Source organism: Monodelphis domestica, chromosome 4 (assembly GCF_027887165.1).
Source record: "Monodelphis domestica isolate mMonDom1 chromosome 4, mMonDom1.pri, whole genome shotgun sequence".
Taxonomy (NCBI): domain Eukaryota; kingdom Metazoa; phylum Chordata; class Mammalia; order Didelphimorphia; family Didelphidae; genus Monodelphis; species Monodelphis domestica.
Genome location: NC_077230.1, coordinates 231,530,780 through 231,557,875, shown reverse-complemented (window position 1 = coordinate 231,557,875; position 27,096 = coordinate 231,530,780). Strand labels below are relative to the sequence as shown.

At 47.5% G+C, this 27,096-nt stretch overlaps 2 protein-coding genes across 6 annotated transcripts in view; one reads left to right on the top strand and one right to left on the bottom strand.

The window, feature by feature from the left end:
* Positions 1–22,804, top strand: part of CXCR5 (C-X-C motif chemokine receptor 5) — a 145,999-nt gene extending 123,195 nt beyond the window's left edge. The window contains exons 2-3 of the mRNA XM_007494679.3: positions 2,667–2,856; positions 20,136–22,804. Coding sequence (XP_007494741.2) covers positions 2,667–2,856; positions 20,136–21,206 — 1,261 coding nt within the window. The 3' untranslated portion in view covers positions 21,207–22,804. The remainder of the gene's footprint in view (positions 1–2,666; positions 2,857–20,135) is intronic.
* A 556-nt stretch (positions 22,805–23,360) lies between these two features.
* The window catches only part of BCL9L (BCL9 like), a 37,273-nt gene continuing 33,537 nt past the window's right edge, over positions 23,361–27,096 (bottom strand). For all 5 annotated transcript variants that reach the window (XM_056794263.1, XM_056794264.1, XM_056794260.1 and 2 more), the window contains one exon: positions 23,361–26,969. In XM_056794263.1, the coding sequence (XP_056650241.1) occupies positions 25,864–26,969 (1,106 nt within the window). In that variant the 3' untranslated portion in view covers positions 23,361–25,863. The remainder of the gene's footprint in view (positions 26,970–27,096) is intronic.

Here is a 27,096-nt window from a genome sequence, read left to right as displayed (position 1 = left end):
CTTCGCTCTTCCGCTCTTCACACAGTAGGAACATAATAAATACATGAACTGAATCCTCTATAGCTTTTGCCATATAATTTAGTATTAGTCACTCTTTTGTTTTCTTCTCCATTGCTCTAGTTGTCCTTGTCTCTCCAGGTAGACCATATGTAGGCTCTGGAAGGGCAAAGGTTGTATATCTCTATGATTTGTTTTTTGAATCACCCATTCTCTAAGATTAGATTATTTAGTTTCCATTAGGTTTTTTTTTTAAACCCTTACCTTCTGTCTTAGAATCAGTATTGTATATTGGTTCTAAGGCAGAAAAGTGGTAAGGGCTACGCAGTGGGGGGTTAAGTGACTTGCCCAAGGTCACACAGTTAAGAAGTGTTTGAGGTCTGATTTGAACCCAGGATGTCCCATCTCTGAGCCTGGTTCCCAACCCACTGAGCCACCTAGCTGCCCCACTCCAATTAATTTTTAATCCATGCTTCCAAGGTCCCCATAGCAGAATACAGAGTGACTTGTTAGAGCAAGGGTCTGCCTAAGCCTCAGGAAGTTCCTGCCTCTGACCCATGCTGGCTCAGTGACCCTGGGTCAGTCACTTAAATTCTCAGCAATTCCCCAAAAATATAAGTTATGAAGAAAATGGGCTTCCCACTCTGACAAAATTTCAGCTTAGGACCCCAAATTTCCCAACAACACAGGGAACAGGGCAGTGCCAAGAAACATCATGTCATGGGAAAATGCTAAATTTTGACCTAGGAGAGCCGTGTTTGAATCCAGGCTCTGATACACACTCAATGTGTCGGGGTTCCAGTTTCGACATCTGTAAAATGGGGATAGTAGTCATTTCACTACTTACCTTTCAAGCAAGATTGCTGTAGAGAAAGTGCTTTGTAAAGCATGGTGCTTTGCCCGCAGTAGACATTTAATGTGTGGAATTGAATTGGGCCTTGAATCACTGTATAAAGGTGAAGTTTGGTTTTTGAAGGCAAATACTGAGTGATAAGCTAAAGAAGAGGAAATATCCTAGTCACTAACATACTTTCCATTCATTAACTTCCCCTCCCCATGTTGGTCTCTTTGAGCCCAGGAAGGGGCCCAGGGACAAATATAGCAAGTGAGCCTGGTCGAATATGCCACTTGTCCAGCACGCACTGAGATCTGTCCCCAATTATCTAGGCCATTGGTTTCAGGATCTGTGTGTTAGGGTTGAGTTTCTATCACTATTCGAGTTGCACAGTACAACCTCAGTCTGTATTTCTCTTCACTCAACACCAACACCTGCTTGTCAGCAGGATGATCCGAGCATCTAAACGATCCCAGCAAAGAGCCATAGAAGGGAATTTGAGGAGGGCAGCTGGGTGGCTCAGTGGATTAAGAGCCAGGCTCAGAGATGGAAGGTCCTGGGTTCAAATCTGGCCTCAGACCCTTCCTAGCTGTGTTATCCTGGACAAGTTATTTAACCCCCACTGCCTAGCCCTTACCATTTTTCTGCCTTTGGACCATTATACAGTATAGAGGAAAGGTAAGGTTTAAAAAAAAAAGGGATTTGCGATCTAGTAGCCTGTAAGCTGCTTGAGGACAGGGGCCCAGGCATTTTTTTCACCTTTGTATCTCAGTACCCTAGCTTGGGACTTGGCATAGAGCAAATGTCAGGTAAATTGAGGTTTCTGGTCTGAGCTGTTTGGAGGCCAAGAGCTTCCACAGAGCTCACGTTCCATTCCTTCCCAGCCAGATTCAGACATGGAGCTAATGGGAAGAAAAAACAACCAGTATCTCCCTCAAAACTTTCTCCTCCTTTCACCTTCCTCCCCAGTAGAACCCGGGTCTGTTTTTATCAGGATCCAATAAGTGCTTCTCTAAACTCACTTCCAGCAGTTCCTGCTTTGTCGGGTCTCCCTCAGAGATGCACAAGGCAGGCTGGGATGTGTACATCCCATAGTATCCTCTCCCCACCCCACAAGCCAGGGACTAGGGCCTGGGGGCAGCTAAGAATCGGGCTTGCCAGGCTGGGCTTTAGGCCCTATCGAGGGTCACCCATCTTCCTCTATCAGACAGCACCTGTGGGATCTCCAGTGGGATAAACACTGGAGAGAAGGGGCAAGGGACCTCAGGCCCCCTCTGGGCCCCAGATCCTCCTTCGCCCCCAGAGCCTTCTCCATCCAAGTTCAGCTTCTGGACCCATCGAAGCAGCCAACAAAGAAAGATGAAAGAAGAGAGGAGAAAAAAGAAAGAGAGCCTGAACAGAGGACTCCGATTCAAGCCTAAGAAATCTTGCTTCAACGATGGTTTGAAAGCAAAGAGGAACTCTCCTCCCTGGCCTTTAGGGAAGGTAAGATCGGTGCGCCAAAGCAGACAGGAAAGAGGGGCTTCCGAGAGGAAGGGGGCTGGGGAGAAGGAGTAACTCTGGGTCACCCTGGAGTGAGGAAGATGAGGGCATTGGGCAAAAAATGAGAGAGGTTTTAGCCGAAGGGAGGGGGCCTCTCAAGACCCATCATCAACTCCAACACAAAACATTACCAGGAAAAAAAAAAGCCTCAGCACTTGGTTAGCACCGCCACTGTGGGGATTTTCCCTTTTAATTAAAAACACACACACACACACATACACACATACAAATACACGAGACCCATCGGAAAAAAAAAATGTGATGAGTTGTACAGGCGGTGGGTCTTTTGCAGCTCCAGGGACTGTGAGCTGCTGATTTGTTTAAATTTGCGGCTCATTGCCACCACCTTTTTAGAGCCTCCCAGCCAGAGAAAAGCCACTCAGTATCCCAGGGCAGGCAGGCAGCAGGTTCACATTCATGCTGCTATGAACTATCAATTCACCCTGGACATGGAGGCCATCAGCATAAGCTTGGGCGATCTGGTGAGTAGACCAAAGAGGGCAGAATCAATGGACTCTTTTTTTTTTCCTATTTTAAAATAGCATCTTGGTGGGGAGGTAGGGAGAGGAGGATCTGATGGAAGAGGAAGAACAGCCTAAGAACCCGGCCTTCATTTCCAGTGGGATGGCGGTGAGGGAAGGAAGAGAGAGGGGAAGAAAGGAGGAGGAGAATTTATAGCTATGGAGCAGTCGCTGCTCCTGCCTGATCTCTAAGCTTACTTAGCCCACTGGAGAGATCCATCCATGGTTAACCCAAGTAACGAGGAGGAGACTTGGAAAGATCTCAAATGGGATATAGAAATTCAAGTCATGGATCCATTGTGGCATAGGGGGAAAGAGCCATAAGATCTGGATACAAATCTGGCCCAGTGAGGGGGTAAGAGGAAGGGTTCTAAGGTCCCTTTCAACTCAAATTCGTGACCTAAAACCTAGTCCTCAGTTTCCATATCCATGAAAAGGGTAAAATAGTCACTCTTTATTTCAGGTTCTTAAACCTGGGGTGCATGGACTAAATTTCAAGGCGTCTAAGAACTTAGATAGGGAAAAAATTACATCTTTATTTTTACTCATCTCTAACTAAAAGTCAGTATTTCCTTCGGTGATGAAAAAGCATGACTACTTAATAATTTAAAAACATAGTAAGTGGTCACAGGTTTTCATCGGGCTGCCAAAGGGAGTCACTTAACACATAAGGTTGAGAACCCCCATCCCTGCACCCCCAACTCAGGGGCCAGAAGGGAAATATTTTCTACCACCAGGAGCCTTTAGCATTCAGTGGCCCTCTGCTGTCTTGAGCATCTCTTCCTATAAAGCTACCCTCAAGGTGTTTATAGTTGTAAGCCATGAAACAGTCAGATACTATAATTGTGGCCCCAAAAGGAAGGGAAGGAATGATTGCGCAACTTGCCAAACACGTATTAAGGGTGTACTGCATTAGGAGCTGGGTACAATCCGAAGCTGAGATGACTCAGTCCTTACCTTCAAAGAGCATATTGTCCGGCTAGGAAGCATCAGAGTGAGCTGGAGTGGTGGGAAGTCAGGGAACGTGAGCTTTGAGGCATCAGTTCCTGTATATTTAAAAGAGCCTAGGGAGAAGGTGCCCTGTCATCACTTTTTCCTCCCTCTGCCCCCTCCAAAGGCTCGCCCTCACTATCGTGTGGGCTGATCAAGTGGCTCAGTCCCAGAAATCAGGGCTCTCTGCCTGGAAAAAGCAGCTTAAATACCTGACTCCAGGGAGCAGAGCAACTCAGAATTGGACCACAAGACTCTCCTAGAGAGAAGGGTGAAAGGGGAGGAGGAAGAAGGGCAAACCTCTCCTAAGAATCAATTCTTAGGTCTTATTGCCTTTTTCTCTTCCAGCCAGGGACATTCACCCAGAGAAAGGATTTGTCCTCAGGCCTGCGATGGCTGTGTAGAACTAGAACTGCCCAGAAATGCCTCCCTTACCACCTTGGGCCCATTCATCTTCCTCCCAATCCGCCAGGGTCCTGGCGTCCACCTCTAACTTTCCAAGGTATAGCAATTTAAGTTGGGGATGGGAAGGAAGGTGGAGAGAGGACATAGAAAGATGAAAGGTAGGACAGGCCAACGAAGGATTCAGTCCCTTGGTCCCTCTCCAGGGAAGGAATTCCCTAGGGGGCTGACGGACCCAGATGGCTCAGTAGAATTAAAGTCCAGTGGGGAGACAGCCAAATTCACGCTGAAACGTCCCCAGCGACGACACCCAGTTCCCTGCTCCCACCCTATTTAGGTTACTGAAATTCAGCCTCTGCTTCCAGAGCCAGGCTGGCCACAGGGCCGCTGACCCAGTGGCTTGACATCATCTTCACCAACTTCTGGACTCAATCTGGCCCCCCACTTCCGAGAAGTCAAGGGTTTCCCCTGCACTGTACCCAGCACAAGTCTCCTGGGAGACAGGCAGTTGTCTGAGGACTCCACAGAGCCCCACAAAGGGGGAAAACCAGAGCTCAAAGAAATCTTTGGCAACCTCAGGTCACACGGTGAGACTACCCCCTCTCAGAGTCTAGGCAGGAGCCTCAGGCCCATTTCCCAGAATCTAGAGGAGGGGTTCTGAACCCTTCACGTGAGTGTCGGGGTCCCCTTAGACAATCTGGTGAAGACTCCTCGGAATCATGTTTTAAAATAACTGAAGGAAACGATCCATTTCATTTGGAGGTTAATGAAAACAGAGATGAGATGGGTTTTTTTCCCCATCCAAGTTCCAGGATGCCCTAATGTCTATCCACAGAATGTGTGGACTCCAGATGACTCCTGCTCCAGAAGAGAAGTGGGGAACAGAGGCAGGAGGCAGCTGAAGCACATGGGTTGGGGTTATGCAAAATAGTAATGAACTAGCCTTGAAAGGAAAGTCCATTCTCTAGACTGATTCCAACTCAATAAAGCATTACAGGTTCAAGGTATCTTCACAGGACAGCTGTGTCATCAGGTCAGAAATCTCTAAATGCTAGACTCTAGAGCCAGCTTGGTTTGGGGTTTCTCTCTCCTAGGGTGTCGCTGTGCCTCAGTCTCCCTCTTTTTTAAAAATTAAACCCTTACCTTCCATCTTGAAGTCAATACTATGTATTGGTCCCAAGACAGAAGAGTGGTAAGGGCTAGGCAATGGGGGTCAAGTGACTTGCCCAGGGTCACACAGCTGGGAAGTGGCTGAGGCCAGATTTGAATCTAGGACATCCCGTCTCTAGGGTTGGTTCTCAATCCACAGAGCTACCCAGCTGCCCCTCTCAGTCTCTTTTTTAAACTTCCATAGCATCTCCCTCCAATCGACTCTGAGGGCAGGGAAGGGTTCTAGATCTTTCTACACCCAATAAATGTTTTGGGACCCAGAGCTAGGACCCAGGCCTCCTACCTCCCTTCTTTCCCAGCTACCCATTTTTCTTCAAAGAGGGGGAAAAAAATCTAGCTGTAAGAAGCACTCAAAGTTTGATTTGCTCTCTCTCCTCCCTTCTCAAACCTCCTTCTGGATGGGTTTCCTGTCCCTTCTCACGTCCTAGACTATTACAGGGCAAAAACAGAACAGACCCTTTCCCCTATATGCTGCAAGGGCCAGAAAAGGGTTTGTTCTGAGGTTCCAGCTCAGGCGGTTGAATGAGAAAGCAAGAGGATCTCAAACTGAGCTCTTTTAGGGGCTGGAGTGACTTTTCTTAATTGTTTAGTTCTCTCTCTTTCCCTGGCCCCTCTGCTCAAACCAACATGGACTCTGGCAGAGAATCTCCCTCCATAATGGAGAATGAAGAAACTAATCATCTTTGGTTTTCCTCTCCCGTTTTGATCCTCAGTCCTGGAATGGTCAAGAATATGAATAGACTCCATAAACATTTATTAAATTTCTGCTGTGTGCAGACTGCTGCCAAGTGCTGGGTGCAGATGAAAACTTTAGATAAGATGTCATCCCTGCCTTCATAGAGCTTACATTTTCGTAGGGGAGTTAGAAAACAAGCATAGCCCAGGCAGTTAGGTAGCACAGAGGATAGAGCACCAGGCTGGGAGTTGGGAGGACCTGGGTTCAAATCAGGCCTTAGATACTTCCAGGCTGCGTGACCCTGAGCAAGTCCCTTAACACCTATTGCCTAGCTCTTGCCCTTTGGTCTTAGAGTTGTCACAGGAATGATGGTAAAGGTTTAAAAGCAAACATGGCTAGCTGACCACTAAACAAAACAGTACTTGACAATTTATGGGAGAATGGAAAGAAGCCCACCTGGATCTGGAGTTAGATTTTCCCTGGCCGTGCCCCATCCTTGGAATGTTCTTGCTCCTCATCTCTGCCTCCTGGCTTCTCTGGCTTCCTTCAAGGCCCAGCTAAAATCCCCTCCTTCTGCAGAAGTCTTTCTTTATCCCCTTTAAGCTAGAGCCTTCTCTTTTGATTATCACCAACTTGTTCTGCATTGATCTTGTTTGTATATGGTTATTTGCTTGTTGTCTCTCCCATGGAGAGCAGGAATAGCCTTTTCCCTTTTCCCTTTTCCCTTTCTTGATATCGAGCCCTTAGCACAGTGTTCATTAACTGACTGACTATTTGATAGTGACCTTGTCCCTTAAATCTTTCCAATCTCAGTTTCTTCCACTGTAAAATAAAAGGGTAGGACTAGATGACCTCTAAGATCATCTCCAGCTCTAAATCTATGCTCCAACGATTAGAGTCACACATCCAATTGCTCCTTGAGGTCTGGGGGCAAGGAGAAGAGACGAGATCACTCCACATGCACTGGGTGACTCCGATACTTCATTTCCCTGGACCCTAAAATGAAAGAATATACATCAAGTGCTTTGCAAACCATAAAAGGCCATACAAAAGGCAGCAACAGCATGATATTTATTGTTTTAAAAATAAAATTCATTATTAATAGCATTACCCTCATCTATAAAATGAGAATATTTGGCCTGCCCATAGCCCAGAGTTGCAATGAAAGCAGTTTTCTGAATATAGAGCACTTCCAAGCTGAAGGGTTGGATTTTTGCTTTTTTTTTTTAATTAGCATTTCCCAGAACCCTTCATTCCTATGTGCCATTCTCTCCTTTGTCATTACAGAAATAGCTCCTGGATCCAAGCTGATGCTGGAACCAGGGTGGCCAACGCTCAAGGCTAAACTTGTGACTGGGAGCTTTAAAGATTGTCCTAGAGAGTTGAGAGTCTGTTTGTTTGTTTGGACCTCTCAGCCCAGAGGCCCAGAGAAAAGGGGGTAACTGCCGGATCTAAAAACCAGAGCCAGGCGGCCCAAGGCAGAAGGGGTGGAGAGGAATGCACTCTTGCCCCAGGCACAGGGATGCTTAGGCCTGGATGGCTCACCCCACAGGAATTCTGAGCTTGTCTGCTAGGAGCCTGAGCCAATGCCGGGGCAGAGCTGGAGCTGGGGAGAGGCCACTCTCTTTCCCCTCTTCAATCACATTGTCTGAGTGAGGGGTCACACTTGGCCACCTGTGGCCTGGGCAGCCCATCTGTAATTCTAGGGGACACATTAGTCAATAGTCAGGCAATATTTATTAAACACCTACTATGTGCCAGCCACAGGGCTAGGCACTAAGGCTACAAATATGGGGGGGGGGGGGTAGGAGGAGGAATAGCCACTGCTTCCTAGGAACTCATAATCTAATAGGGGAAGAGAATACACAAAAACCAGCTGAAAAGGGGGCAGAGGCCACCAGGGATGTAAACATCAGAGCAAACGCAGAGTAATGTATCGAGGTGAGAAATGTTCTGACTTGGGACTTTTGGTGTTCATGACTCTGGGCTCCAGAGAGACAGAATGGCAAAGAGGCAGAGAACCAAGGCTCAGAGGATCTCCCCGCAGGATGAGGTTTTCCTAATAATGAGCTTCCTAGGACATGGCAGAGACGTCAGAGAAATCCCAAAGTATTGGAGTCACAGGAGAAATTAAAGCAAGTTTTGAACGTGCCCCTTTCAATGCAGGGTGGTGGGAAGCCAGGAGAGAGAGCTGACAAAAAGAAAGAAAGGAAAGATCAACTGAAGAAACTGAGGCGGGTAAAGCTGGAAAAAAGGTTTAGGGCAGCCACCATAGCTATCTTCCAAGTATCTGAAGGGTCTTTCCTATGGAAACACTCCCTCTTCTTGGCCCTAAAGATTAAATGATCTCTAACTCAGAGCATGTATGTGTGTAGAGTTAGAGTCATACATATGGCTTTATATAGTTATATGGAATTAGGTACAGTTACAGTGAGAGAGAGAGAGAGAGAGAAGAGAGAGAGAGTGAAAGAGAGAGAGTTTCCTATAGATGCACATATATATATATATATATATACAGCTTTTAGGTAATTATATATACATATGGCTTATATATGTATAGTTTTTATAGATTGTGTAATTAGAATTTGCTCCCCAAAACTCTCTTTCCCAGCTTCCCATGTTCCTTCTCATGTTTCATGCTAATGTAGGGAGGATATAAGTTTTGTGTGGCTCCGCCCCTCTCTCTTCCCCCCCCCACCCATGGCAGTTGGGAAAGCAAATGTTTACTCAGGCTTTTTCTTTTGTCCTTTTATTTCTTCTACTTCAAGTGATTATTAATAAATATTATAAAATATAATACTTGGAGTTGTTGGACATTAATTTTAACCTTACAATATGTACACTTATATACAGCTATATCTATATATAGCTCTATATTTATATACTTACACTTACAGTTATCTATACATATACAATTATATTTAGTTGTGTATATGCACACATAGTTATATATACATATTTGATTATATGGGTATATACTCATATGGTTATATATACAAATGTCATTTGTATACATGGATATATACATACTTATATATCTATACTTATAGTTATATATACAAATATAGTTACATTACACATGTAGTTTTAGATATACCTATATTCTATACACACATATTTACATATGCATATATTGTCATGTATGTGTATAACATACAAATTAAACATGCTTAAGTATATATGTTATATATACACATATAGTTATATATACATAGATATAGATGGTTATACATACATATATGTCATTATATAGTTTTATATATACACATATGGTTATATATGTAAGTTATGTTGGTTATGTATAATATATAATTTACATGTACATATAGGTGGTTATATACATGCACATGGTTATAGACACATATAATCCTATATATACCTATTGTATATAGTACAATATAGTATAGGTATAGTCTATACCTATAGTTATATATAGATATGTGTATACACATATGGTTATACTTACATATATAATTTTATATGCACATGTATACACACATATAGATACAGATATAAGTCTATGTGCATATATGGGCTTTATTTAGGGATATAGAGTTATAATTTTGTTATATGGGGTTGTTTACTTATTGCTTAATTAATACTTGCTGATGACTAGAAAGAACTAAAAGAAATGAATAGAAATTGCAGATTTGGGCTTGGTCTAAGGAGCATTTTCCCAGCAAATAGAATTATATAAAAGTACAATGACCTGCATCAGGAGATAGCAAGCTTCCTCTTGGCAGCCAGATGGCCCAGGAGATGGCACTGGACCCAGAGTTGGGGAGACCTCAGTTTAAATCCAGCCTTAGATAATTTACTAGCTGTGGGACCCTGGGCAAGTCACTTGACCTCTCTCTCTGCCTTGGTTTCCATATAAATGTATAATTAAGATAATAATAACTTCTCCTTCCAAGTGTTATTATGGGGATAAAAAGATAACATTTGTCAATGTGAAAATATAGCACTTAAAGTGCTCTATAAATGCTAGCTATTATTACTCTAGCTGAAGACTATACAATCACTCAAAGGTGACACTGAAGAGGGAGATCTCCTGCTCAGGACAGGTCAGACTGGGTGGCCTTTGAAATTCCTTCCAATTTGATGTTTCCATGATTCTGTAGTACTGAGGGAGGCCCAACTGGTTTACCTAAAGGCCTGACAGGTCAGTCTGGTCCTCTGGACACCCATAGCTGGTTCATTGGACACTCCTGCACACGGGGAACTTGGAGCCCAGTGAGGCATCTCCCAGCTGCAGGAGAGAAATATTCCCATTCCACTACACAGACCCCCTCCCAACCTGGGAGGCCAAAGGTGGAGAGAGCCAGGCAGATCAACCCCTTTTTCTGCTGTAGACACTGATCATGCTGATTTCTGGGCTTGACTGCTCGAATCAATTCCTGTCAGTTTTTCCATCCTTCTCCATGGTCATCATTTCTTAAAAGACAAAGTAAGGGGCAGCTGGGTTGCTCAGTGGATTGAGAGCCAGGCCTAGAGACGGGAGGTCCTAGGTTCAAATCTGGCCTCAGACACTTCCCAGCTGTGTGACCCTGGGCAAGTCACTTGACCCCCATTGCCTAGCCCTTACCACCCTTCTGCCTTGGAGCCAATACACAGTATTGACTCCAAGACAGAAGGTAAGGGTTAAAAAAAAAGGCAAAGTAACATTCCATTACATTTATATACCACAGTCTGTATAGCCATTCCCAGTAGATGGACATCAACTTGGTATCCAATTCCTTGGTGCCACAAAAGGAGTACCAGAGATGTCAGAAATGGGCTAGTCCTCAGCTCTGAGGACCAATATTCCTGAGTACTCTAAGCCTAGGAGCAGAGAAAAGGTGAGGAGGAACTTAAGGTCTAGAAGTGTACTACTGTCTCATATGAGGCCCATGCTTCCAAAAGTCAAAGAAAACCTTAGCTAAAATGAGGAGGAATCTGGAATTTGATACAGTTGGTTTCTAGGCAAGTTGGAAGCTCCTCCATCTCCCACATGGGCAAGCTTGAGTTGCTGCAGGTACTTGCCTGGGAAAGACTGATACGCCCCATTATTACTGACAGTAGTTGGAGAGGATCAGATGGGCACAAAATTGGCAGAGCCATTCCCACCAAGCAGGAGGGTCTGGGAGGCCACAAGTGTCCAAAATCTCCCAACTGGAGCCAGGGAGCTTACACAACCTTCTTCAGCTCTGTGACCCAGACTTTGTGTGCAGAGGCCTCCCCCAGGCAAAGTGACTCAGCACTCATGGGAATTTTGAGCTTCAGCTTGGATTGAGTCATGAGCCCAGTAGAGTGGGCAGCCGCCCACTGCACTGCCAGGCTGATGTTGGCTGGTGGTGCCAGCCTTGCTGATCCTTCTCACCTGCCACAGGGTGAGTCAAATAGATAAACCAGCTTCCCTGGTAATGAGCCTAGAAACGAGGGTCCCAGGAAAAAGAGTGAAAACATAGAGGATCACAAAAAGATTAGAGTCTTAGAAAGGAATTATAGACGGGGAATTAGAAGGGGTTACCTTGTCCAATCCCATCATTGTACAGAGGAGCCGAGACTCGGAGGAACTGTAGCTTGGATGTACAAATTAAGTGGTAGAGATGGGATCCCAACCCAAGTCCTCTGATTCCAAGTCTGTTTCTCTTTACCCTGGCCATGTTGCCTCCATAGAGACCATCATCCGTCTCCCCCCTCCCTCCTAATTCAGAAATCCTCTTGACCCTCTATGACGTTTCTAATCCATGAACATTTTTCCTCTGGCCACTTTCAGGGATGAAGAGCTCACAACTTTGTAGAGAAGTCAGTCCTATATTTTAACAACTCAAAGTATTTCTAAATTCTTTATATTAAACCACAATCTCCATCTCTATAACTTCTACCCATTAGACTTAGTTCTGCCCTCTAAATCTATAGAAAACATGTATAACCCTTAAAACCACTCCCCATATCCCAGGATTTGGGTTCAAGTTCTACTCCTGAAATTTGCTACCTTTGTGATCTTGGGCAAGCCATTTAAACTCCTTGAGCCTCAGTTTCTTTTTCTGTCAAATAAAAGGACTAGCTTGGCCTCTGAGGTCTCTTCCTACTCCAGAGCCATGCCCTGCATGGGAAATAATGAAAGGCAGCCAACATATTGCCAAATCTTGGCTTCTCCAGGGTAATTCCTCCTAGTTCCTTCAAACCATCCCCATGACCTGGTTTCCAGACCCCTCAACATCTTGGTCACTCTTTTCTGGAAGTTCTTCAATACTTCCCTTGAAATGTGAGACTCTGGACAAGTGGTCATTCCCGAGGGCTGCTTTGGAGTCTAGTTTTGTTTCCTCACCTATAAAATGGGGGTAAGATAAGATGTCTTCTATGTACCCAAAGTATCGTTATGGGGAAAATGCTTGGGAAATCTATAGAAATATAAAATGTTACACTCTGCAATGCTATATTATAATATCATATAAATAATAATTGTGATTAATATTATGATATATTATAATGTGAGAAAATATTTGGAAAGTGCTTTACAAATCATAAAGAATTATATAAATGCTAGCTACTATTATATATATTATTATGAATAAGTCCACTATAACTTTTTTAAAATGGTGCCCAAAGGGGGCATCTGGGTGCCTCAGTGGATGGAGAGCCAGACCTAGAGATGGGCGGTCCTAGGTTCAAGTTTGGCCTCAGACACTTCCCAGCTGTGTGACCCTGGGCAAGTCACTTGACCCCCATTGCCTTGGTAGTTGGTTGGTAGTCTTGCCATGTCTCACCTGGCCTATACTGTTCTACTGATTTTATTAACCTAAATGAAGGCCTTTCTGTTTGGCCTTCATAAAACTCCTTTCAAGTTCCGAACTCTATGACTGACTATTCCTATTCAAATGTGTCTTGTTGATTTTGAACCATTCTTTTAACTTGTCAAGATCTTCCCTAATCCTGATTTTTGTCCCCCAACAAAGTGGTTCTTCCTCTCCCTCCATCCACTCAGCTTTGGACTATCTGCAAATCTGGCACATAGGCCATCTAGAATTTTAATCCAAGTCACTGATAAGACACAGTGTAGACTAAACGATCACCCTAGTGCAAATATCAATAATATGGAAATAGGTCTTGATCAATGACACATGTAAAACCCAGCAGAATTGTGTGTCAGCTGGGGGGGGGGGGGGAATGGGAGGGAAAGAACATGATTCATGTAACCATGGAAAAATATTTGAAATTAACTAACTTAATAAGATTTTCTGGGGGAAAAAAAAAGAAATAGTGAACAGGGCAGACCTGAAGATAAAAGTTCTGTGGCATATCATTAGGGACCCCATCCAAGTTAATATTAATACATTAATCGATCGACAAACATTTAATCACTATATGCCACTAATGCTAAACTCTGGGAATGCAAAGGAAAAATGAAACAGTCCCTGCCCTCAAGGAGCTTTCATTCTAATCAATACTCTTCAGGGACAGCTAGGTAACACAATGGATAGAGCACTAGGCCTGGAGTCAGGAGGCCTGGGTTCAAATTTTGCCTTAAATACTTCCTAGATGTGTGACCATGGGCAAGTCGCTTAACCCTAATTACCTACCCTTTGCTGCTAAGAAATACTTTTAAAATTGTATTATTTTTAAACCCTTACCTTCCATCTTAGAATCAGTACCATGAATTGGTTCCAAGGCAGAAGAGTGATAAGGGCTGGGCAATGGGGGTTAAGTGACTTGCTCAGGGTCCCCCAGCTAGCTAGTATCTGAAGTCAAATTTGAACCCAGAACCTCCAGTCTCCAGGCTTGGCTCTCAATCCACTGATCCACCCAAGTACTCCAAAAATTATATTTTAAAATACTCTTTGAGTAGGTTGGAGAAGGGAAGAACAGAGACCCAACTCAGTAGCAGAGGAGTCTTTTTGACCCTGGGATAAAGAAAGCTGAATGTAAAATCCTGATTTCATCTCACCACCTTCTAGATACCTCTTGTGGCCATTCTTCTCTCCAGAAACTTTCCATCTCTCCATTTCCTCAGGCTCAGGGTATCTCACTAACCCAGGTGAGACAGAACTTGGCTCGGTACTCTCGTGTGCAGTTCCTTTGTTTTCTCTTCCTTCTGGGCCAGGGCACGCCATTTCCCATGAACCCATGAGCATATTTCTTTTGTGGCACATGCCCATATTGGTGTCGCTATCACAGGGCATGTACAGATGTCTAACTGTGACTGAGTTGCTCTCCCAGAGTAAATAGATAGATGTTTCTGCCTGCTAATGCCTGCCAAATATGTCAAACTTATAATATCCCGGTGGATAGTCTTAGTCAGGGACTGAGAGACAAAACAGCCTTTGGAGGCCATCCAGTTTGAACTACCTCCTTTTCCACACAAAGAAACTGAAGCCAAGAGAGGGGAGAGTGAATTGCTCAATATCGTGCAAATAGAGGCAGAGAGGGGATTTGAACCCAGATCCTTTGGCTCCCCATCTTGTATTCTTTCTTGATGTGATCGCTCGTCCTGCCTTTCTACCTTTATCTTTTTTTTTAACCCTTACCTTCTGTCTCAGAATCAATACTAGTATCAATTTCTAAGACAGAAGACTGGTCAAGTTTAGGCAATTAGGGCTAAGTGACTTTGTCAGGGTCACACGGGGAGAAAGAATCGGAGCCAGATTTGGACCTCCCGACACCAGGTTTGGAGCTCTATCCACTGCACTACCTAGCTGTCTCTGTCTTTATCCTTGTCATCTCCTATGCTTCAGTCAAAAAGAATTTTCACCATTCCTAGCTCAGGCCCCATCTTTCCAGTTCTTTTGTGCCCATCATTCTGTACCCTCAGCATCCCCTTCCCCGGATCTCTGCCTGCTGAAACTCAGTGCATCCAAACAGTAAAAGGCCACCTCCTCCATGAAGCTGTCCTTGTTCTTCCCAAAGTAAGGATCCGTCTCCTGTAGAGCTGGAGAAGCTCTTTGTTTTCTTCCCCTCTGATGCCTTGAGCATCTTCAGTTATGCACTGAAGTCATGTATACAGGTATCAGGGTGGCTAGGTGGTGCAGTGAAGAGAATGTCAGCCGGGAGTCAGGAACATGGATCTTCCTAAATTCAAATCTGGCCTCCGATGCTTACCAGTTGTGTGACCCTGGGCAAGTCACTGAACCCTGTTTGCCTCAGTTTCCTCATCTGTAAAATGAATGAGACAAGGAAATGGCAAACCGCTCCAGTATCTCTGCTGAGAAAACCCCAAATGGGGTCACGAAGTGTCAAACACGACTGAAAAATGCCCGAGTCACAACAAATACAGCTGTCAGTGCCCTTGCCAGACTGTAAGCCCCAGAAAGTCAGGAGGGTCTGTCTCAGTTAATATTTAGGGAGCTAAAAGGGTTCCTGCCTGGTTTTTGCTCTCTAGCGGGGGCTGGGCAGGGGGGTGGGGGATTTCTTTGTCACACACCATCATTTGAATTTGCCTGCAGTAAGACAAGCCTTTCCCAGCCCTGTTTGGGCTCTCCTCACCTGGCCAACCACTCAGGTTTGGGCCCTCAGCCTCTCTCAAAGGGACTTTTACAAGGCTCCCCCGATGGCTCTCATTGCCTCGGCTCTCTTCATCCCAAGAATCTTTCCCTCAGTTGCTAAAGAGATGTTTTTTCCTGAACCCCAGGTCCAGCCATGTCGTTTCCCTGCTAAATAAACTCCAGGGTTCTGTTGCTTCTAGGATGAAATAGAAATTCATCTGTTGGACCTCTGAAGCTTTTGTCAGTCTCTCTCCAACCGACCTTTCTGACTTGATGACGTTACTCCTTGGCATGCACACTATGGTCCTTCCAAACTTTCTTACTGTTCTTTACCCATGACCTTCTCCATACTCTTGCATAGGCTGTCCCGTGCCCGGAAGATATCTCACTTTTTAAGTTCCTTTCTTTCTTTTTAGTCCTTACCTTTCATCTTAGAATCAGTGCTCAGTATTGGCTTCAAGGCAGAAGAGTGGTAAGGGCTAGGCAGTGGGGGTTAAGTGACTTGCCCAGGGCCACACAGCTGGGAAGTGTCTGAGGTCACATTTGAATCCAGGACCTCCCATCTCTAGGTCTCTCAATCCACTGAGCCACCAGCTGCCCCCCACCACTTTCTTTTAAGGCTCAATTCAAGCCCTACCTTCTACATGAAGCCTTTCTTTATATCCACAGCCACTAATAGCTCTCTTCCAAAACTGCCTTATATTCCTTGGTATATTCTGCATATTCTTTGCCTCTCCCCATGGGGCCCCCCAGAGCAGGGACCCCCCCCAACTGTTGACTGAGGCTTTTACACTTGTCACTCCTCCTCATCCCCCAAGCTGCAGTTTGACACCTCCTGCTGAGACATTGTGTCAACTCCTCTCCCCACAAACCAGCTTCTTTCCCTCCCCTCCCTTCTCACCCCCTCATCCTCCGGGGGTTTCTTCCAAATCATAACTGTGTGAAAGCCCAGAACCAAAGAAATCCTTTCCCTCCCTCCCACCTTCAGGGAGTTAGGAAGGAACACAAATCCATCATCTCACCTTGTTCAATTTTCAGACACATTGACGTTAAATAAATTACCCGCCAAATGTAAGATAAACCTAGAGTTGGAACAAGCACAGATGGAGCAGGGCTTTGTCCCGGGGCATTGACATCCAGGGGAACTGAGGTCCTTTAGCTGCAATATAACAGCCCTCCGGCTCCCACTGACCCTCTTTGGGGGACGTTGTCCCCCCAACTCCAATAGAAGAGGAGGAAATTCTCTGGAGACAAACTTGCCCCCTCTCCTGGGCTCTCCTCTTTGCCACGATCGCCATATTTCCAGAAATTAATTTGCTCTGGTCACAGATAAGACTTGTTAGGGCTCCCAAAAAATCAAAATGGAAATCAGCCTTGATGTTTTGTGGGTCTACACGTTTGACACAGATCAAAACGGGGCTGCTGTACCCATCTGGCTAGCTAGTCCCAGGTTCTCTGATGAGCAGTATTGGCACTCTGATGTAATTCTGTCTCTTTCTGCCCTATACTAAGCAACTCTGTATAATTTGGCCTGTTCTTCCCTTGTGTTCCTGGTTGTCCCCTCTGAATTCTAGTAAGAGACAAGGGGGCAACTAGGTGGCTCAGTGGATAGAGTGGAGATGGGAGGTCCTGGGTTCAAATGTGGCCTCAGACACGTCCTAGCTGTGTGACCCTGGGCAAGTCACTTAACCCCCATTGCCTAGCCCTTACTGCTCTTCTGTGTACACAGGTACATAATACTTAGTATTGATTCTAAGACAGAAGGTAAGGGTTTAAGCAATTTTTTAAAGAGACAATGGTTATCAGATGGCAGTGTGGGTGAGGCTCCTGCACCCAACCCAAGGGAAAGAAAGACTAGGCCTAGGGAACAAAAGGGGAGGCTCCAGAGGGTCCAAGATCCAGGGATATCACAGGATTTGATTTTAGAAAGCAGAGACCAGGGCCGGAAGGGAGGTCTAACCCCCTCGTTCTACAGAGAAGACAAAGGCCAGGGAGGCTAAAAATCTTGCCGTTCCTGCCAGAGGAAAGCAAGCTTCCAACCCTCCTATTTTACACACAAGGGAAAAGAGGAGGGTGGAAGTGCGAGCAAGCCAAGAGTAGAGCCCATCTTGTGACTCTTCTGCCTGGATTTCCTCCTTTATTAGCTTCCCTTCCCTCCCCACGTCCATCTCGTTCTTCAGAGGGTAGAAAGATGCCTAGCAGTGCCCCGAGGACCAGGAAAGGAGGAGGGACCCAGGCTGGGAGAGGGCTCCCACTAACAAGGCGAGGCTATGATCCCATGTCAGACCCGCGCCCCCTGAGAAGTGCTAAGCAAAAATATGCCGTAATCAATCAACTGTCGAGCATTTTGTAAAACATTTTATTTTTTTTAAGCCCTTGCCTTCCACCTTAGAACCAATAGAAGAGTGTCAAGGGCTAGGCCATGGCGGGTTAAGTGACTTGGCCAGGGTCACACAGTTAGGAAGTGTCTGAGGCCAGATGTGAACCTCCCAACACCAAACAGCTCTCTCTAGCCACCTAGCTGCCCCTCATCACACCCTTCTCAGGCATTTACCACATAGGTATCCGGCTCTTGATACAAAGAACAACTGAAAACAGTCCCTGCCTTCATGGAACTTCCATTCTAATCATCTCTGCAAGGCACATCCAGAGGAAAGCCGAGGCCACCTCAGAAGCGCAGGCCCTCAGCTTTGGGGGAACCAGAAAGGCCTGCCAGTGACATTGGAGCCAGGCAGCTGTTTCCACTCAGGGAGATCACATAGGAGCCCCCCAGCATGGTGGGGAAAGGATGTCCCGGGACGGGGCCCCATGAGCGGGGAGAACAAGTGTCTGAGCTCCCCAGGGCCTCCATCATTTACAGGGTGGTCCTCTTCCCTCACAGAGCCAGCTAATACTTGGTTATCCAGGGCAGGGGCCGTGGGGGGACCCAGGGGCAGAGGAGGGCAATGAGGAACAGGTGTGGCTGAGGCAGCTGTGAGTGAAAGGTATGAAAACAGTGATCAGGGCCTTCCTCTGTGGTTAGCTCCATAAACAGCCTGAGTGGCTGAGGGGGTGGGGGAAGGGGGAAGAGAAGGATGTCTGAAACCACAGCTGCCGCTGCCCCTCAGCTCACACCTCTGGCGGCACCCTACTCCCCATCCCCTCTCCTCAGCTCTCCCTCTTTGGCCACATCCACCATGGATCGGAGAATGGGAATCGGGGAAAGTGAAGGGGAGGCATAGATTGGTTTTATTTTCTACAATATAGCCTTAGACACTTACTAGCTGCCTGACCCTGGACAAGTGACTTAATCCTGTTGGCCTCCAAAAAAAAATAATGTAAGGAAGAAAAGAAGGAAGGAAGAAGGGAGAGAAGGAAGGCAAGAGAAAAGGAAGAAAGAGGAGAAAGAGGAAGGAGAGAAGGAAGAAAAAAGAGAAGGGAGGAAGGAAGGAAGGAAGGAGAGAAAGAAGGAAGGAAGGAAGGAGAGAAGGAGGAAAGGAAGAAGAGAAGAGAGGAAGGAAGGAGAGAAGGGAGGAAGGAGGAAAAGGACAAAGAAGAGAAAGGAGGAAAGGGAATAAGGAGAGAAGGAAGAAAGAAGAGAAGGGAGGAAGGGGAGAAGGAAGGAATATCTATCCACAAGACAGACTGGATCGATGACTAGGATACAAAGTGATTGGGCCAAGTGTCAAGGGTCTGCTGCCCCCTCCTCAATTATAGAGACTCACTAAGCAGAAGGTGCCTTGCTACATCTTTGTCTTTATTTACCTGTGAACATATATATCTTTCACCAGGAGACTGTAAGCGATCTGAGGGGAAGAGTTATATTGTTTTGTATCTTTGTATCCAGCACATTCATTACCTTACACTTTTTTACTTGGGTAGGAGAGGTGGTGTTTGTGGCAGTCCAGGCCTCTCATTTCAGCCACATGGGGAATTTTTGGTATGGAAACTCTCTCCACTGATGCAAGTCAGTACTGCATCAACAGCTTAACAGGCGGAGCAATTTGCCCAGGGGTAATGAGTGGTTAAGTAACTTGCCAGGACCACACAGCTGCCATCTAACAGAGGCAGGACATGAGCCTCAGCTCTCTGGATCTCAAGGTCAGCTTTCTAACCACAATATTATGCTGTCTCTCTATGAACAAATGAATTAATTGAATGAACCCAGTTTTTCCTGGACCCAATATTGACTTCTGGTTCTGCTCTTCCCTAATGCTCACAGGCATGTTGAGCGCCATTACAAGAACAAAGAGAAGAGGCAACTAGGTGGCTCAAGTGAATAAAGAGCCAGGGTTAGGGACAGGGAGGTCCTGGGTTCAAATGGGACCTCAGACACTTCCTGACTGTGTGGCTCTGGACAAGTCACTTGACCCCCACTGCCTAGTCTATCTCCCTCTTCTGCCTTGAAAAAAATATTTAGTAGTGATCCTAAGATAGAAGGTAAGGGTTTGGGGGAGGGAAAAAAAAGCAAATCATTCAGATCATTCAGAAAAGAAGGTTGTGGTCCTCACCTCTCTTTCTCTTGTCTCTCCCTCCCCATCCTTCTTGTCCCCCCCCAGTTTCCAGATTTCAGTAACTATAGCAACCATAGCAATGAGCTGCTGGAGCCAGACGAGTACTTATGCCCTGAGGTGGGTGGCTGGGCAGACCAGCTGGGCCTGAAGGCAGTTTTTGTGCTTTTGGCCTATAGTGCCATCTTCCTCCTGGGCATGATGGGCAACACCTTGGTGCTAGTGATTCTGAAGAGCCATCATATGTCCCGAAGCTCCACAGAGACCTTCCTCCTTCACCTGGCTGTGGCCGACCTCCTCCTCGTGCTCACCCTGCCCTTCGCGGTGGTTGAGGGCGCCGTGGGCTGGGTGCTCGGGGCCTTCTTCTGTAAAGCGGTGAGCGCCCTACACAAAATCAATTTCTACTGTAGCAGCCTGCTCCTGGCCTGCATCGCCGTGGACCGATACCTGGCCATCGTCCATGCGGTCCACACCTACCGCCACCGTCGCCTCCTCTCGGTCCACGCCACCTGTGCCGCTGTTTGGCTGGCCAGCTTCCTCTGTGCCCTCCCCGAGCTCCTGTTCGTGAAGGTCAGCAACAGTGGTGCCAACAATTCCGCCACTTGCAGTTTCTCTGGCCAAGGCTTGGCGGGCAGTAACGCGTGGCTCACCTCACGCTTCCTGTACCACGTGGGGGGCTTCCTCATCCCCCTGCTGGTGATGAGCTGGTGCTACGCAGGGGTGGTGAGGCGCCTGTGCCAGGCCCAGCGGAGGCACCAGCGGCAGAAGGCCATCAAAGTGGCCATCCTGGTGACGGGGGTATTTTTTTTCTGCTGGTCCCCTTATCACGTGGTCATATTCCTAGACACACTGGTGATGCTAGACGCTGTGTCCAAGTCCTGCCAGCTGAATGACCACCTGGCAACAGCCATCACCACATGCGAGTTCATGGGCTTGGCTCACTGCTGTCTCAACCCTGTGCTTTATACCTTTGTGGGTGTAAAGTTCCGAAGTGACCTAATTCACCTGCTGGGGAAGCTGGGCTGCATGGTCCCTGCTGCCCACCACCGATTCCTCTCCAGCTGGCGCAAGGGCAGCAGCTCAGAATCAGAGAATGCCACTTCTATCACCACTTTCTAGGGTCCCATTCTTTCTCCCCTTCCAAGGGTGGAGAGGATCCCCGTCCCTCGTGGGGACTGTAGATGAGGCTGTGCATTGAAGTCTGAGTATAAGTAGATTTTTATGGGCATGGGAGATTCGGACAAACCCTCTCCTTTGAGGGACTTCTCCATCTGTTCCAGACCCTTGAGGCCGGAGAGTTGAGCCTGGGATGGGGACCCAGAGACAGAGGCAGAAGCTTGAAATGACTCTTACCCAGTTTGCTTAGCTTGAAATGAGGTAAAGGGCGTCACATAGCCTCCTCGGTCTTCAGGGATAAACTCTCCAGTGAGGTCTACAAAAGGCTCAGGACCCTGTCACCTTTATTCCCTGCATTGTAGAAAACTGTACCCTGGTCACCCTCAACCTCTAAGAAGAAAAGAATTCATTGTCTTCTAGGAGAGTCCACCCTCACAAACCTAGGCCCAGAGACCATTGGGCAAAGGGCTCCAGACGAGGTGGACCCACTTGATATGTGGGCAGAAACGCTTCCCGCTCTCCCCTGCTCCCCTCCATCTGTCCACCCCCTTAATTCTTTCAGCCCCACTCCCCCTTAGCTTGTTTCACAACCATGCCATCTGAGGGCCCTCCTCAAGCAAACAGGGAGCTCAGACTGACCCATTCAGGCTCCTGGAAACCCTAATCTGGCTGAAGCTGCCTTCGGCCTTGACCACGGGCATCTCCAAAGCCTCCCTAGCTCAGCTCAGCCCAGGTTTAGGTAGGGCTGGAAACTTCTGAGTTGTGTGAGGGCTGAGTTGGCATCCTGATGCTGGCCAGAAAGATGAGAAATGTCTCAGGCCGGGGATGAGGGAAAGCCTCACCTGAAGGAAACAGTTCTGATCATCTGCACAGCTACCGTACGTGGGTATCTGTGGAGGTGGGGATTGGGTCGAGGCTCCGACTTGCCCTGGGGTCAGGGTACAGACTTGGAATACCTGCTGCTATCTACCCAATGGACAAACTCTATTCCACTCTGGAATTTAGGAAAGCCACCCTCCCTACTCCCTCCCCTCCCAGAAGAGGAGTATATTCACGAGACTGTCCTGACCTTGGAGAAGGGGTTGCAGCCCACCAATGACGAACAATAGGACTTTGTCGAGGTTCAGTGGTTAGAGAATCTTCTAGAAGGAACAAGGCCAGCAAAGAAGGTCTGTTGGAAGAGCCTTCTGGAGGTTATCTGATCAGACTGGTGTCTGACCAATGCTACCTCCAAGCCAAGAACTAAGGATCCTGGGTAGGGAACCCCTATCTAGCTGGTGATTCTCTGAGCCTCCCATTCGACTGTAAGCTCCTTGAAAGCAGACTGGTTTATTGTTTCTTTGCTTCCTTTTGTACCCCTAGTGCTTAGTACAGTGCCTGGTACATAGTAGGCACACAATAAATATCTACCAATTAATCAGTTGATATGCCTAATGTGGATTCTGGTACAGTTCCTAAACTGGCATCCCCTCAAAGGCCCATGCCCAGAGTTGCTGGTACCTAGAAGGCAGATTCAAGCTTCAAAAGGAGAATGGGGGCAACTAGTGCCCCAGCCTCCCAGGACCAAGAGTATCTCTGGTAAGGGAAGTGAGGGGGGAAAGAGACAGGATGGGGCCCCAACACCAACCTCTGGGAGGGAAGTCCCAAAACCCCTAAGGAAGCAGCTATCCACTCCTCTTTGAGGGGCTGCTCAGATGGAACCAGAGGAAGCTCCTTCTCGCTCAGAAGGGCCTAGCTTGACCAGCCACCCCACACCTTCTACCTCAGAACAATGAAAACCCAAAGGCCACCCCTTCAGGATTGCCAAGGCAGAAAAGCTGTTTCACTTTTTTTTTTACTTTTTCTTTTTTTAAACCCTTACCTTCATCTCAGAATCAATACTGTGTATTGGTTCTAAGGTAGAAGAGTGGTAAGGGCTAGGCAGTGGGGGTGAAGTGACTTGCCCAGGGGCACCCAGCTAAGAAATGTCTTGAGGTCAAATTTGAACCCAGGCCTTCCTATCCCTAGACCTGGCTCTCCATCCACTGAGCCACCTATAGCTGCCCCCAAGTTTAGTATCTCTTAACCTTCAGAGCACTAGGCCTCAAGCCATCCTGTCTAACCCAAACAGCAGGGCAGAGAATGGATCCATCAGACACAGAGGCAGAAGGCAAAAGGTTGGTTTTTGAAGTTTTTCTTTTTAATAAAAAGGCACCTATAAAACAGGTCAATACAGTACAGGCAGCACAGAGACCCCCGAAACAAGCCTAAAAATTGTTTCAAAATAAAAACCAAGAAGATGTCTTCACATATTGTATTTATATATTTATATTTATATATATATATATATTTATATAATGATACAAAATGGCTGGGGGCAGGGGGTATGGCCATGAATTGGAAGGGGGAGTAGAGGCTGGTGGGTTGACTTCAGTGGTGGTAGAAGGTGTGAAGAGGTGAAAAATGCCTGTTGTGGGCAGTGGGAAGGGGTCAGATGTGGCTCCTCTCCCCTAAGGATCAGGAAACACTAAGAATCCCCAGGGCTTGGGAAGAGACAAGATGTTGGTCATCCTAGGGTGAGAAAGAAGACAGGGTGATGATTCTCTTTGAGTACAACCCAGGATGGGCAGAGTGCCTAGTGAGAGTGGGAGGATGAGGAAGAGTCTGATGTGAATGAAGGTGGTGTTCAGAATCAAGAGAACTCTGTCCTGGACCCCCCGAGCTGTTCTGGGGGAGGGATGGGGAGAAAGAACTTGATTAGGCTGACAATGGGCCAGGTGGACAGCACCAGATGCCAGGGAGGGGAGTGGGGTGGAAGAGGCCATATCCCTTTGTATCATGGCTACTGACCTGGGGGCCTGTCCCTAGAGGGGCAGGAAAGCTGGCAGAGAGGGAGGCATATATCCCAAGGGAAAGAGACACCTCTCCTTCTGGAATTGGCCCTCAGCACAAAAGGCCTTCCCTGAAGGCAGGAAAGGAAAACAAAACTAAACTAAAAAATAATAATTCCTTTTTTTAGGGCAAATGGGAGACAAAACACACAGCTGTCTATGGCTTTTGATTCACGGTGCCCATCCCCACAACCTCCCTGATTGGGAGGATGGAGAGAGGCCACTGGAAGAGAAGGGACAGGAGACTCTTAGAGGGAGGAGAAGAGGGGATTCAAGCCTACCAAAGACAGGATCTGGAGGCTTGGAGGATAGGAGGACATGGTCAATTGACTCAATGTCTGGAAGGACCCATGAGGCTTTTTCTACAAGACAGTCCCCATGGTGGGGGTGGGGTACTGACTCAGAGACTTCCCTCTTCTCCTTCCCCCTTTGGTAAGAGGAAGTGGGTGGTGGCTTCAGGAGGACACTGGTATGTGGCACAGTCCCATGGTTTTAAGTAACAAGGTCAATTCCAGCAGGGCGCAGTTCTTGCTGGTGCCATGACAATCTGTTCCATAACTGGGCAGGGGGACTCGGGGATCCCGAGCCATCAGGAAGAGAAAAAACTCTTCCAAGATCCCAAATGGAATTTAGGAGGGACTGAATGAGAAGCCCCTGCCTAAGGTCCCTACTCTGGCATCTCCACTCTGGAGAAGCTTTTAAGTTGGGGCTAAGATGTAGGAGGAGGAAAGGTGGCAGAGGCAGACACCCCAGATGCACAACTTGGGGAAAGCAAGGACCTGACATTAAGGGACATTCGAAATCCCAATCCAGCCTGCTAGGTGCCCCCAGGATGGAAGTATTAGGTGGAAGCCTGCCTGGGTAGCCCTAAGCAGGAAGTTATGGAGCCACCATGTTTTGGGGGGGAGTGACCTTGCACTAGAGGAGCCCTTTCTGCAAATGGTGTGGGAGGGTGTCTGCATGTCCCAGTGAGAGATGTCAGAGGATTGGGTTTTCTTTGGGGGGCCAGGGGAGAACACAGGTTAAAAAAAGGGGGGGTTCTTTTTTCCTTTTTTCTGAGTCGTCTATTAAAATACAGAAATACAGCACACGCACACACCGGCACAAAAGCGCAGGCCTTATTTACAGCAGTGATGGCCAATGACATCCACCCAGCTGTCTGCATGGGGGAAGTGATGGGATAGGGGAAAGAGAAGAGAGGCATCAGCTACACCACTTGGGAATCTGAGGGAGTAGTGAGATGGGAAGACAGGAGGAAAAAGGGAAGTGGAGAGCAAGAGAGGAAAACCAAGAGACGAGAATGACAGAGACCTAGAGGTGGCAAGTCCGAAAGACAAAGAGACAAAAGCAGAAAAGGAAAGAGACAGGCCACGTCTTCTCCTTCCTGGATATCTCTCGCCCTCGTCCCAGCAGAGTTTGGAACCAACAAACACATGTTAATTCACTGATGCTGAGTAACCAACAAAGGGGGAGAACAAACTCCCAAGAAATTGGAATAGGGAGGAAAGGAGAGGAAGAGAGGGAGTCCTGGGGGCTGAAACCGAATAAAAACCCAAACCAAAATTAACAATCCCCCCTCCCACCCCCAACTATTTCACCCCAAGCCAACAGCATATCTGGTTTCCACAGATGCCACTCCAACACACAAGGCCCCCCCACCCCCCACCCCATGACACTAGGCCATTCAAAAGTTGTAGGGGATGAGTTTTCTTTTAAGTTTGTAAAATTTCCCATACCAGATCCTCCCCACCTCATGTACCCACATACCCCACCTCCCTATCCCAAGCTGGCTAGAAGGGTAGGTTGGCCATGTTGCCAGGACCAGGGAGGTAGCCCATCTGGCTGTCCAAAGACACACTGCGCTGCCGCAGGGGGTGGGACACCATAAGGTTCTGCTGGGGTGGAGGACCCATTAGGGAGCCTTGGGGAGAGAGCATATGGGGGGGCTGACTGTATACTTCCCCCCCTACACCCCGCTGCTTCATCAGCATGAAATTCTGCTGGGCCATGAGGCCTTGAGGAGGGGACATGACCCCCTGATGGAGGCCATGGGGCATCATGCCTTGCTGTGGGGGCACACCTGTCCTGCCCAATAAGGGCATCTGTCCGGGGTGGCACATGGACATGTTGAGACCCCTCTGGACACCCTGCTGACCTGGGATGTTGGGGGGCCGGGAAGGGGTCTGCTCAGCCATCATGTTCTGAAGGTTCATGAGGTGGAGGTTGGGGGGCTGAGTTTTGGGAGGCTGGTTCTCGCTTTTGGGGAAGTATTGCAGGGTGCTGCTGGGTTTCTCCGAGGGGATGATCCGAGACAGGTCGAATTCAGGAATGCCTGTTGGGGTGGGTCGGATCACCTCGCTCAGCTCAGGGTCATTCAGCACTGATGCCACACCTGGTAGCACTCCTGGAGGATATGGCTCGCCCATTCGCCCTGCCAGCCCCTTTCCCATCAGATGCTGCTGGGGTGGCATGGGGCCTGACGGTTGACTAGGCAGATCCTCGGGGGGCAAGGGCATCCCAGGTGGATAATGTTGCTGGATGCCAGGACCCCCACCGCCTCCTCCCCCAGGGGGCATGGCACCATGGGGCTGTTGTAGCCGAGGGGGGAACACCAGCTGGTTAGAGGACATCATTTGGGATGTGTTGGGCATGGGACCACAAGAGGGGTTCAGGGAATCTGGGGCACCAGGGGGCATCATCATGGAGTTCGGCTGGGGACCACCAGGCCCCTGTGCATTGGGGTGCAGCGGAATGTTGGAGCCCATTGGGTTGGGTGAGGGCAGCATGGCAGGTGGGGGCTCATGAGACAAGGGCTGTTGGCCAGGCAGGTTCATGCCCATGGGGCTCTGGGCAGCCGAGTTCAGGTGCAACTGGTTGGGCTGATTGGTGTTGATCCCTGAAAGGAAAGGACAAAGGGGTCACACATGCCTTCTGTGACAGGGGAGGGAAGCGGCAAACCCTTTCAGCATTCACCTGCCTTGTCTTTGATGAGACCTGGTACCTACTGACCATCTCCCTCATTC